At 48.8% G+C, this 12,318-nt stretch overlaps 1 protein-coding gene across 1 annotated transcript; it reads left to right on the top strand.

Annotated features, from left to right (window-relative positions):
• Positions 1-298: 298 nt before the first annotated feature.
• ACTB (actin beta) lies at positions 299-7,086 on the top strand. Its single transcript, XM_061599434.1, has 6 exons — positions 299-444; positions 2,984-3,112; positions 4,207-4,446; positions 4,932-5,370; positions 5,618-5,799; positions 6,282-7,086. Exons 2-6 carry the CDS (start codon positions 2,990-2,992, stop codon positions 6,423-6,425), a joined length of 1,128 nt encoding a protein of 375 aa, XP_061455418.1. The 5' UTR covers positions 299-444; positions 2,984-2,989; the 3' UTR covers positions 6,426-7,086.
• Positions 7,087-12,318: the final 5,232 nt, after the last annotated feature.

Below are 12,318 nucleotides of genomic sequence, written 5' to 3'. Positions count from 1 at the left end.
GAGCTTGCCACTGCAGCCCGGGCCAAGCAGGCGGGCCAAACCATCTCTGCAGGGACGGAGGCGGGCGAGCCCAGGTGGAAAAAGGCCACCCCTCTCCCTCCCCCATCACTTTCTCTGTGCTTTGCAAGAGAGGGAGGGGGCACTGCTGCAATGTCCATCCCGGAGACTCGTGAGTGAGTGAGGGGGACGCAGCCAATCAGGAGAGCCCGTTTCGAAAGTTGCCTTTTATGGCGAGAGCGCCGCCGCGGTGGCCATATAAAACCCAGGGAAGCGTCGCCGGCCAAACCAGTCGCCAAGCGCTCTCGCTCGTCGCTTGCTGTCTGCGCCCGGTGGATTTCCGTGTGGGTCGCCGAGCCGCCTCGCTGCCCCTCCCGCCCAAGGATTTGGCTCCTTAAACACACAAAAGCAGATTTCTGAGCAAGCCGGCTCGCAACCTCTCCCAAGGTGAGTGACGGAGGGAAGGGGCGCTTCCTCCTCCTCTTTCGGTGCCTTTTGTTTTTGCTTTGATGCATCGGAGGCTGTTCCTTGCTTCTCGTTGCTCGTCTAAAAAGACAAGACGGGGCGTTGACTTTTCCGGATTTAATTTGGGGGGGCGCTTCCTCTTGCGGACGCGTGGCTGGTGGGTCTTGGCGGGCAGCGAAGGGTTGCCTTTGGGAAGCCTGGCTCGTGCCCTCCTCGGGCGCGCCCCTTCAACCCAGAGCGTGGCTTTTCGCACTGTGGGCGGCGGGCAGCCTTCCCTGGCCCAGAGACAAGGGGCTGGGGCTTGTTTTGGGAGGGGGGCACGCTCCCTGGCACAGGATCGGGCTCTATCTGGAGCTGGCCAGGCTTGATCTCGACCCCGCGGACTGGGATCCTGGGCGGGGGGCGGGCTTTGTCGACGCGACCCCCGGGCTACGCAGTGGGGCTCAACTCCGCAGTCGACGTGACCAGCTAGGGGCTGGACCTCTGGAGCGTATCGCCGCGGCGGTTGCCTCGCATGCTGTCCGAGCGCACCGACGGGGAGGATAGGCGCTTTCCCCGCGGGGGTTTCTAATCGGATTGAAACTGGTGGAACGCCGTGCTAGGGCTCTTTGGGAGCCCGACCGGCCTGCCCCACGGCGACGGTGCCTGTAATTCAGGGAGGGAGGTGGGGGACTTTTTAAGGGAAGGGGCGGCCGGGCGGCGGGCAGTGCCTCGCCAGCCGTCCTTGGGCGCACGTCCGCCCTGTCGGTTTGGTTTCCGGGCTTGCTAATCTGGTTTTTCGCGGTTGGGGCCCTTCTCCGCGCCGCCCCCCCCCCCGGGACTTAAGGCCAAACGAAAGATGGTGGGCTCCTTTACCCCCCCTGAATGCTGTTGTTGATGGGAAGGGGATCGGTCTTGCAGGGATGCAGATGGTTTTCTGGGGGGGGGGGGTTGGAGCGCGGCTCCCTCGCCCTGCTCAGCCGCTCTCAAGCGGGAGGGGGTGCAGCATCGGAGCCTGCTGGGGTGTGACTGGAGAGGAGGGGGGCGTTTCCGGTGGTGGAAGCCGGTATTTCTATTGTAGCGTTAGAGCACATGGGGAGGGAGGAGGGAGGGGACGCAAATCAATCATGGACCAGCCTTGGCGGAGGGGCTGCCCCTCCCATGGTTGGCAGACTCTTTGTTTCCTCCAAGTCGCTCTGGATCCTTCCATGGGGTGGGAAGGAGGGGCAGAGGGGGGAGGAAGGAAGCCATCCTTGTGCGTGTGTCACTTCTGGGGGTTAACTGGCTGCCTTGGAGGCTTCCGCATCCCTCCAGATAATACCAAATGAATATCTGAGTATGGGCTCAAGTACAGAAGGCTGATAACCTCCTCCCTTTCCTTAAGCTATTTATTGCTGTATTAGCTTTATTTTTTTTAAGGCAAGCAAGGGGCTGGTCCTCATCGATATCCCCACTTAAAAACTTAGTTGAAGGGGTGAGGAATTGAAACCTGATGGGCCAGTAAGTTGCTCGAGAGAGGGGCGGGGTCCCACTACAGCCAGGCATGGTAGTGGAGAAGTAGGGGGGCAGGGAGTGCAATGTGAAAATCCCCCCCTTAAAAAAAAGCCCATTACATTGCATGGAGAATACTAATCACCTAACTTCCTCCTCAAAAGTAACCCTATTGAATTCAGTCTGGCTTATTCCAGCATAAGTGGGCTGAGGATTGCAGCCTCCTGCATTTGGTTTGGCAAACCTCTTCCAGTTTTTTTTGGGGGGGGGGCAGAGCAGGACTGTTTTCTTCCTTGGCACTCTGCTCCACCTTCCTGCCCCCAGCAGCAGCAATAGCATCATAATCGTGAACTGATCCTCATACTGGGGGAGGAAAGGGGCTGGGATTTCCACTTCCATGCCCCTGTTACAATCCTTGGGAATGCTGCAGGGATCTTACTTGGCACCCAATTTAAATGTGTCTTGCATCTAAACTTGGCTTGCAAGACCAACAAGATGAGCAGGGCGGGGACTTGGGGCGAGCTCTTTCATTTAAATATCTAGGGTGTGGATAACTTGCCCTAGTTTCTCTCTCTCTCTGTGACTGTTAAGGTCCTGTCTTGTCTAAATAGGGTGTTCCAGACGGGTTTCTCTCCCTCTTGGAGTGGCTTCCAGACATATGCCCCCCCCTCTTTTGGTAGTGAGGAAGGGCGTGGCCTCTCTGTTCAAGCCCTCCAAAAGCTGGCTGCACATCTCCCCTTTCGCCAACCATTGCCTTTTATGGTAATAATAACGTGAGACACAAGCAAATAACTTCCTTTGTCCCAAATCTGTATGAAGGCGCAGGCAGGCACCCTCTAGTGGTTGCAAGTGGGCAGTGCTGCAAGATGACAAAACAGGAAGCTGGGGAGGAAGGGGGTGGGGTGGTTCCAATTAGCATATCATGCTTCAGCAGCTCTGGGGCTGAAACCCACATTTTGCAGGAGCAGCAGCAGCAGAAAAAACCCCAGGCTTGTTGGCTGTCTGTGGTCAAGTACCTTAACTGCAGTCTTCCTTTTCCTCCTCTCTAAAGCTCACCATGGATGATGATATTGCTGCACTCGTCGTTGACAATGGCTCCGGAATGTGCAAAGCTGGTTTCGCTGGGGATGATGCGCCTCGCGCCGTGTTCCCTTCCATCGTTGGCCGTCCCAGACACCAGGTATGTGCTGGGCTTACTTGCTGCAGAGTCAAGAGATTAAATGCAGAGGCTTTCGTAACTCTTGTAAGAAAGCATTGCATTGGGACTGCCTTCAAGTCGATTATGACTTATTGCAATCCTATGAATATTCATAGGCTTTTCATGGTAAGTGGTATTCAGAGGGGGTTTACCATTGCCTTCCTCTTGAGGCTGAGAGGCAGTGACTGGCCCAAGGTCACCCAGTGAGCTCCATGGCTGTGGGGATTTGAACCCTGGTCTCCCAGGTCGTAGTGCAGTACTCTTAACCATTACGCCATGCTGGCTGTCTTAGGTGTGGCATAGTTGGAAACAAATCCAGTAGGCTGCTAAATTACTAGTTGCTGTCGCTAGTCTGTGTCTTGACACACGAATAGCTTTGTAAGAACTTGCCTGCGGCAGTCTTCTACTGGCTCACTGCCAAGTCACTGGTCCATCTAGTTCCTTATTGCCCACTCTGGCTAGGAGTGATCCAAGTGGTACGTTGATTATCTTTTCTAGCCCCTGCAACTGGAGATACCAGGAAGGATTGAACCTGGGACTTGGTGTGCCCAAAAGTGAATTGGGGCCCTTTCCTGTAAAGGTCCCTGTTCCAGTTTACCGAAACTGTATCTTGGTTGCCCAGAAGTTATTCTTAACTTGCCACAGACAGTGGCCTGCTTTTGAGCTTGGAATAAAATAGTAGCCTGATAGTGAGTTCAAGCAGTGGACCACCCAGAAGCTTTCACTGGACTGGCAAGCGATTTTATGTGGGAACAATAGAATTTGGAAAGCCCTTCCTTGCTTGCCATTTTCTAAAGTGTCTTTATGTATAAGAGCCATATGAAACAAATGAAGGGTCTGTCCAAATTTAGAAATGATACCCCACTGGTAGGAGGGGTATTCTTGTGATATCCTCAGATGGTTGTCAGTTTCACATTCTGGCCTCTTTGAGTGCTAGCAACCTTTAACATCTGGCCACCTTGTGCGCCAGTGTAGGGCTTGTGCCTGACATGTCATGAAAGGCTAGCAGTCCTAGTGCAGCGCTTCTGTTAAACACTGGAGCATGCTGGAGTTACAAAGTCCCTCTCTCCTTCAAGGGTGTGATGGTTGGCATGGGTCAGAAAGACAGCTATGTCGGTGATGAGGCACAGAGCAAAAGAGGCATCCTGACTCTGAAGTACCCTATCGAACACGGTATTGTCACCAACTGGGACGACATGGAAAAGATCTGGCATCACACCTTCTACAATGAGCTGAGAGTTGCCCCTGAAGAACATCCTGTGCTGCTGACAGAGGCTCCCTTGAACCCCAAAGCCAACAGGGAAAAGATGACACAGGTAGGCAAAGAGTCACACACCTTCCTTTTGCCCCACCACCCTAAAAGATGACTGCTACCTGTCGACACTTGGTTCTCCCTTTGTTCATCTCTTTATTTTTTTTGCCCATCTCTGCAGGGGTTCCCTTTTCCTGGTCTGAATTTCTCTTGCTGGATCTTGAAAGGTTTTTATGTGCTCTTTCCTGAATTGGCTTTTCTCTCTTGAGTTGTTAGCATCACTTAAAAGCTGCTGCTCTTTTCAACTAACCTTTTTACTTGTGTTTGAGTGACTTCTGTAACACTTCCTGTGTTGTGAAATGGGGGGAGTTGACGCAGTGCAGGCTGGGAGAAGTCCCATCTCAATAACATGGATCTATTTTGTAGTCCCTTATTTGCCTAGCATGGGCTGACTTTCTCACTGGTTCAGACTTGTTGAGCATGAGAATAAAAAGTACCACCGGCTGCCAGATTCTTAACGGTCTTTTATTGTTTTCTTGCACATTCTAGATCATGTTTGAGACTTTCAACACCCCAGCCATGTACGTTGCCATCCAGGCTGTGTTGTCCCTGTACGCCTCTGGCCGTACTACTGGTATTGTGATGGACTCTGGTGATGGTGTCACCCACACTGTGCCCATCTATGAAGGTTACGCTCTGCCCCATGCCATCCTTCGTCTGGATCTGGCTGGCCGTGACTTGACTGACTACCTCATGAAAATCCTGACTGAGAGAGGCTACAGTTTTACCACCACAGCTGAGAGAGAAATTGTGCGTGACATCAAAGAGAAACTGTGCTACGTTGCGCTGGACTTCGAGCAGGAGATGGCTACTGCTGCTTCCAGTTCCTCCCTGGAAAAGAGCTATGAACTTCCTGATGGTCAAGTGATCACAATCGGCAATGAGAGATTCAGATGTCCAGAAGCCCTCTTCCAGCCCTCTTTCTTGGGTAAGTATTTCAAATGGAGCCTCAACAAAGATTGGAGTGGGGAACCTGTGGCCTTGCAGATGTCTTTGGACTAGTAGTTGGTGATGGTGGGAATTGTGGTATAGCAGCATTGGGAGGGCCACTGGTTCCCCGCTGCTGAAATTTGCTTCTCGCAGTAAAATAAGATTTTGGTTAAATGTGAAGCTGCCTCAGATAACGGGATGACTTTTCTGGCTCTAAAGTATCAAAACTTGTTCCTTTCTGACAGGTATGGAATCTTGTGGCATCCATGAAACCACCTTCAACTCCATTATGAAGTGTGACGTGGATATCCGTAAAGACCTGTATGCCAACACCGTCCTGTCTGGTGGTACCACCATGTACCCAGGCATTGCTGACAGAATGCAGAAGGAGATCACAGCCCTGGCACCCAGCACAATGAAAATCAAGGTGAGCTTTCCGTGCTCAGCTAGCATTTATTTCTGGGTGTTGCTGGAGCCAAAGAAGCAGGGGAGTGGCTTGCTTTGAACATGTTCTTCTGTAGATGGCTTTGCCATCTGGAGGTGGTGGTGGAGCGCATCTCCTTGTTAGGAAGCCACTCCTGTGGAAAAAATGATCTGATCAGGCTTTGGGAGCTACACAGGATCCCCTTTAGCCCAGTCTTGGCTACAATGAGTGGTCATGCTTTATAGCGGGTGGAGAAACTGGCCCTCCATATAGTGTTGGACCCGATTTCCATCTGTCCCAGCAACCACCTTGGCCAGTGGTCTGGGATGATGGGAGCTGCAGTCCAGCAACATCCGGAGGACCACATTGTGCAACTTTGTGCATGAGCAGCACCAAGAACTCTGCTCGGAACCTTTTTGATGGCAACTGTTTGATCTTGCTCACTGTCTGGAGTCTTAACAAGTTCTTCAACCTTCCTCCCACAGATCATTGCCCCACCTGAGCGCAAATACTCTGTCTGGATTGGTGGCTCCATCCTTGCCTCGCTGTCCACCTTTCAGCAGATGTGGATCAGCAAGCAGGAGTATGATGAATCTGGGCCATCCATTGTCCACCGCAAATGCTTCTAAAACAGGACTAGTTTACCACAATAACATTTTTCTCTCTTTTTTGACAAAAGCCCCATAACTGCGCATAAAAACGAGAGTTGAGATTGGCATGGCTTTATTTGTTTTGGCGCTTGACTCAGGATATAAAACTGGAACGGTGAAAAATTGACGGCAGCAGTCTTTTTAAAAAAAATTACGTTGGAGCGAACATCCCCCAAAGTGCTACAATGCATCTGAGGACTTTGACTGTACATTTGTGTTCTTTTTTTTTAATCGTCATTCCAAATATTGTATCATGCATTGATTGAGAGGAAGTTAAACCAGCCTCTATGGAGGCAACAGCCCAGCTTGAAGGAGCAGGAGTACTTTCTGGTGTTCTAGAACAGTACAGCTTGTATGTTAAAAGAAAACAAGTGTCTTTCTGTATCTTGCGCCTTAAAACAAAAAAACACTTGGTCCTCTTCTGATTTTTCTTGTGGTCATGCAAAAAAATAAAAACGGGCTGTGCATGTTTCTCTTCTTCCCAATCTCTAGATGTGAAGGCTTACAGTCTACCCCCATTCTCTCCCGCGGGGAGAGTCCTTGCACAAATTTGGTGCCAGTATATGTATACAGGATACAGTAGGGGTGAAAACTGTACACGACTTAACAAAGCAGTTCCAATAAAGATGCACATTATAGACTTTGGCTCTCTGCTCTTCTCTCAGCTGCATAAAGGGGGGGGGGATGAAGAACAATGGGTCCATGTCCCAAGGTGGGCTTCAGTCTTAAAACTTGAACAGGGCAAGAGAATTATGTTGGGGGGGTGAGAGTGTGCCAGCATGGCCAGTTCTAACCCTAAGATAGTGCAACTTGAGTAATCCATTGCATAGACCCACAACATGTCTACATGCAGATACTCTGTATTTTCTTCCCCCCGCAGAAGCGTCTCTTGTAAAGATAAAAGTGTTTAGGTTATATAACTTGGACCTAGATGTGTTGAGTTTAGTACAGGAATGGAAAGCCTGTAGCCATCAGACAAGCTCCCAGTTCTTCTTTGCCCCAGCTGATATGGCCTGTAGCAGGGGATCTTGGGAAATGTAGTGCAGCAACAGCCAGAAGGATGCCACAGGTTCCCTTTTTCACTTGCTTATGAGCCACAGAGGAAATAATGGGACAGTAGAACCTGAGGTGGGCGGGCTGCTGCAGGAGCAAATAACTTTAAAATGTTACTAGTATTGAAACCAAAGGGATAAGCTTTTTGATGGCGGAAGCTTATTCTAACATTTGCAATGAAACAGCAAAAGCCTCTGACAGATTCTTTCACATACTGCAGGTAAAAGATCATAGAATAGTAGAGTTGGAAGGGGCCTATAAGGCCATCAAGTTCAACCCCCTGCTCAATGCAGGAATCCAAATCAAAGTATCCCTGACAGATGGCTGTCAAGCTGCCTCTTGAATGCCTCCAGTGTCGGAGAGCCCACGACCTCTCTAGGTCATTGGTTCCAGATGGTACTGAATGTGTGTGTGTGGAGAGGCCAGGGAAAAAGCTCCCCACCCTTTTCATAATTTTTTGTAGGAGTTTGTAGTATACAAAAGCATATGCAGTGGGAAAGTGCAGTAAGTAAGCTTCCACAATCAGATCTCATTCAAAGTGAATTGTGCACCATCCTGGCATTTGATCTTTTATTGGAAACTGCCGTTTTAGCTGCTGCTCTTTTAAGTGTGCAGTGGGGCCATCTAGTATGCAAGACTCACTGATGGGCAATTTAAAGCAGCACCTCTTCAGGTTCCGGCTTGGAGTACTAATCAGCCCGTTGCTCTCTAAAGTCATCAAGCAGTACAAAGTTCCACCTCTGCCAAGGGTGGTTGAGCTTGAGAGACAGCTGCGGTGATGATTCAAATCTGTATACACAAGGTGGTAGGAACTGCTGAAGAAAAGCAGTCACGGGTGAATCTTCCAATATCCCACTTTTTTTAGGAATAAAAGTCACCTTGAGACTAGTTAGAACGAGTAACAAGCTTTTGTAGACGTTGACCTGTTGCATCAGATGCTGAGTTAGAACTGGGGAAAGTAAGGTGGAAAAGGGTTTTTTAAAAGCTAACCAAGAGGAAACATCTAATGGTCTTAATATTATGTAGAACCTTTACAGTGTGCAAAGAAACCTAATTCAATTAAACCCTGGATGAACAGCTTCCTCTACATACTCTTCTATTGGGCATACCATTATGCCTACACAATTTGGCTTTCCTGCAACAGTAACTGAGGACTGCTATGCTATCCAGTAAGATCAATATGATAACCTACCAGTTCCTTTAAATGTTAACGCTGTATATCCAATTTGTGAACATCCAGTCCTTGCCTTAAACATAGACTCTGTCTGCCTTATGGAAACTGCTGGTGGACATTTGGGATGTTAAATTATGTACCCCACTTTATGTATTCTGTTAGCAACAGCCACTGGGCAACCTCGAGGAAGCTTGCATGCAGAGCGCTGGGGGTGCTGGCAAGTGTGGAAGCTGAGGAGGTCAAAGGCATTATAATTCCAGCCCACTTTCTATGAGGTTATGAATGACATTCATGGTGATTTCCCTTCCCCGAGCTAAGAGCATTTCACTAAAAGTAGAGCTGATTCTCTTTTGACTGTCCTGGAGGGAGTATTTAATGTATATTTTCCACATGGCTTTGGCAGAACTCTCCTGTCCTTGCTTTCCTAGACATGTGGAACCATTTTTAGGCTGTGTATCTTGCACAGCAGGTATTTGTTGCCATAAGATGTCCTTTAAAAAGGACTGGGTGACTTAATGGAGGAGGAGAGGTCTATCCATGGTTAGTAGTCATGATGGTTCTGTGCCACCTCTGGGATCAGAAGGAGCAGGCCTCTGAATACAAACTGCTGAGGATGGGGAAAGATTGGTGAGGAGGACTATTGCCTTCCTGCCCTGATGGTGGGTTTCACAGAGGCAGGTTGGCCACTGCAGGAAATGGGAGATAGACCTTTGTCCTTGTAGGGCGATTCTCTTCTGAAAACTTCCTGTACTTTGCTTCACCTAAATGAGCCGAACCTAGGAAATTGGGATGCCTTTCTTGCAAGGAGGAGTTCATACACTTCTGCAAAGAATTAAGACACTTCCTTTCTGCCCCTCCCCTCTCCCCCAATAACAAACAAGCATATGATATTGGAGCCCGGTTAGATCAGGGATGGGAGACCATTTTCAGCCCAAGGCCATAATTTCCTTCTGGGGGCCACGCGGCAGTAATGGATGGGGCCAGAGGCACAAGTGGATGAGCAATTCACATGCATGTTTCTACTCGCTCACATGCTCTCTATCCAGGCCAATGTGAAGCATGAGCTGAAAGATATGTTCCAGCTTGGCGAAAACACTCAAGGTTGGTGCAAAGCAGGGGTGGTGAAGGATGTGGCCTGGCAAGGAAGGCCTGGAGGACGGCATTTGGTCCCTGAGGCGGAGGTTCCCTATACCAGTGTTAGATGCATTAAGTGCAGCCCTAACCATGTCTACTCGGAAGCAAGTCCGACTGGATTCAAAGTGGGGTTAGGGTTGCAGCCTTAGTTATTCTTAACAAGCCATAATATTCACATGTGCATTTGCTACAAGAAGTTGGAGCCCTGCTGGATGAGGCGAAAGGTCTCTAGTCCAGCCTCCAAGTGCTTCTCCGAGAAGCCCACAAGCAGAACCTGAGCAGCCCAACAGCACTCTCCTCCTCTTCCTACACAGCAGTTGGTATTCAGAGGCACGCTGTCTCTTGGCCAATGTGACTGGCTTCTCTTCTTCATGCATCTGTCTTAGCCCCTTTTCAAAGACATTTTAAGTTGATGGCAGCAAATGCCATCATTTACTTGGGGGGGGAGCACCCTTAATCATATCTTCCCCTTCTGCCCCCCCAACCCCACTGACTTTGGTGGCAGTGGCAGCAAAGAGGAAATTAAAGCAGGCATGGAGCTGAGGTGGGCAGAGGGCTGTAAACCCAGCCCAGCACCCTGATGACGATGCAGGCCTCTCCCTCCACCCCCACCCCCCGCTGTCTCATTTCACTCATTCTAGTCACATTTTTGTCGCTTGTCTTTTCTTATTGACAAATATAAGGATGAGTAAAACGTTTTTCTCCTTGTCTTGTAATACTAGAAGTTCGGTGCCTGTGCCTGTCGTCCCATTAAATTGATTAAGTTATTCTGAATAGACAAAAAGCAGTCCTTCACACAACACATAATCAATGTGTGGCATTTGTTGCCACAGTAGATGGTGACAGCAGCTAGGTTAGGTGGCCTGAAAGGGGGATTAGAGGAATTCATGGAGTGTAAGTCTAGAGTGGCTCCTCCATGCTCAGTAGCACTACACCACCCACTGCCAGAACCTGGAGGCCAACAGTTAGGACAGTTGCCTTTATGCCCTGCTTCTGGGCTTCCCAGAGGCATCTGGATGGCCACGGTGGGAAGCAGAATGCTGCGCAAGATGGATCCTTGTTTTGCTCTCTTTCTCTGCAGGGCTTGTCGCATCTACCTGTGGTGATCCCACAAAGTTGTGGAGAACCCCATCCCCCTACTACTAATTACTGATTTTTTAAAAAAATGTGATGGAGGGATGTCTGGCACATTAGGTGACTGCTTACCCTAGCCTTCCTCCTCCCACCCTCAGGCACACACTGACTCTTCTGAGCTACTATGGCTTGAGGCCAGCTTTTTATTCTGAACAGGGTCTCTCTCGAGCCAGTCTTTTCAAATTTGGGTGGAATTCTTCTCCCCCCTCATCAGACTACAATTATTGTCCAATGGATGAGGCAGAACTGTATTATTTATTTATTTATTTCTAAAAGTATTTCTAGACTGCCCTCTCATAAAATATCAGGGTGGTGTACATCAATATGAAAACATACAAAAAAACCGTTGAAAGCCATACAGAACAATCATTAAAATGACTGGCTACTCAAAATTTTAAACTGTATGGGCCTGTCAGCATAAAAATGTCTTCAAGAGGCTCCTGAAAATCAAAAGCTGTGTTGCCTGCTCAGTCTCTGCTGGGAGTGTTCCACAGCATGGGACCAGAGACACTAAACACTCAACTTCTGGGGAGGCCAGTTGGGCCTCTGTAACATGGGGATTTCTCCACATGACCCTACAAATTCCTAAGAAAACCTGCTGAATGCCATATTGGGCCTTGAATTCCACTTCCTCAGTAATTCTCTGCTTTTGTTTAGTTTAAATAAACACTTGAATGGATATAATCGTAACAATGTACAGTATTTGAAATTGTGTTGTCACTGACTGGTAAGGTCTCAGCTCCTGTTGGTGCATCCAGCCAGAGATGGCTCTGAAAGAGTGTGGTGGAGGAATGGAGGACATGCCTTCAGCATGTCAAAATGAGCAGAAGTCTGGTTTGTGTGATTTCCCCCAGTATAAAAAAAGGGAAAAGTCAATCAGAGTCACACACAGGATCCAGTCCACAGCATCGGTATGGTAGAGGGGAGGGGCTCATGTCACACCTTGACCACACTTAATTCAGAGCAACACCTGGCTGAATGTGTGAACGGGGACTCAGAAATGAGAGGGGCAGATGACTGAGTCCCAGTGCTCTATGTGACGAATAGAACCAGAATAAGCTATACAATAGTAAGCCTAGTAGAATAAATTATGCAAAATAAGGAACTATGCAAATTTTGGCAGTTTATACATGTCATAGCAGTGTGTTTTCTTTTGCACAGAATTTGTAGGTGTTTCTTTTCCTCCCTGAAGCCTAAAATCAGGGCAAGATTCTAACACTCTGAATTCAAGCCACTAATAACACTTGCCTGTCAATTACGTGATATCATTATCAATCACATGACTGACATGTGGGCAGGACCACCCATCTGTCAAAAATCCCTTGTGCTTCACTTTTAACTCCCCAAGATAACTTTTGATGGCTGTATTTTGCGAAT

Source organism: Rhineura floridana, chromosome 17 (assembly GCF_030035675.1).
Source record: "Rhineura floridana isolate rRhiFlo1 chromosome 17, rRhiFlo1.hap2, whole genome shotgun sequence".
NCBI lineage: Eukaryota > Metazoa > Chordata > Lepidosauria > Squamata > Rhineuridae > Rhineura > Rhineura floridana.
The sequence above is the reverse complement of the archived record's forward strand: the minus strand, read 5'-3'. Positions and strand labels throughout refer to the sequence as shown.

Bases quoted from the DNA above. Each gene is read 5' to 3' on its own strand.
- ACTB (XM_061599434.1), top strand. From the start codon at position 2,990: ATGGATGATGATATTGCTGCACTCGTCGTTGACAATGGCTCCGGAATG. The intron at 4,447-4,931 runs GTAGGCAAAGAG...TGCACATTCTAG, and splicing joins ACAGGGAAAAGATGACACAG to ATCATGTTTGAGACTTTCAA. The intron at 5,800-6,281 runs GTGAGCTTTCCG...TTCCTCCCACAG, and splicing joins CCAGCACAATGAAAATCAAG to ATCATTGCCCCACCTGAGCG.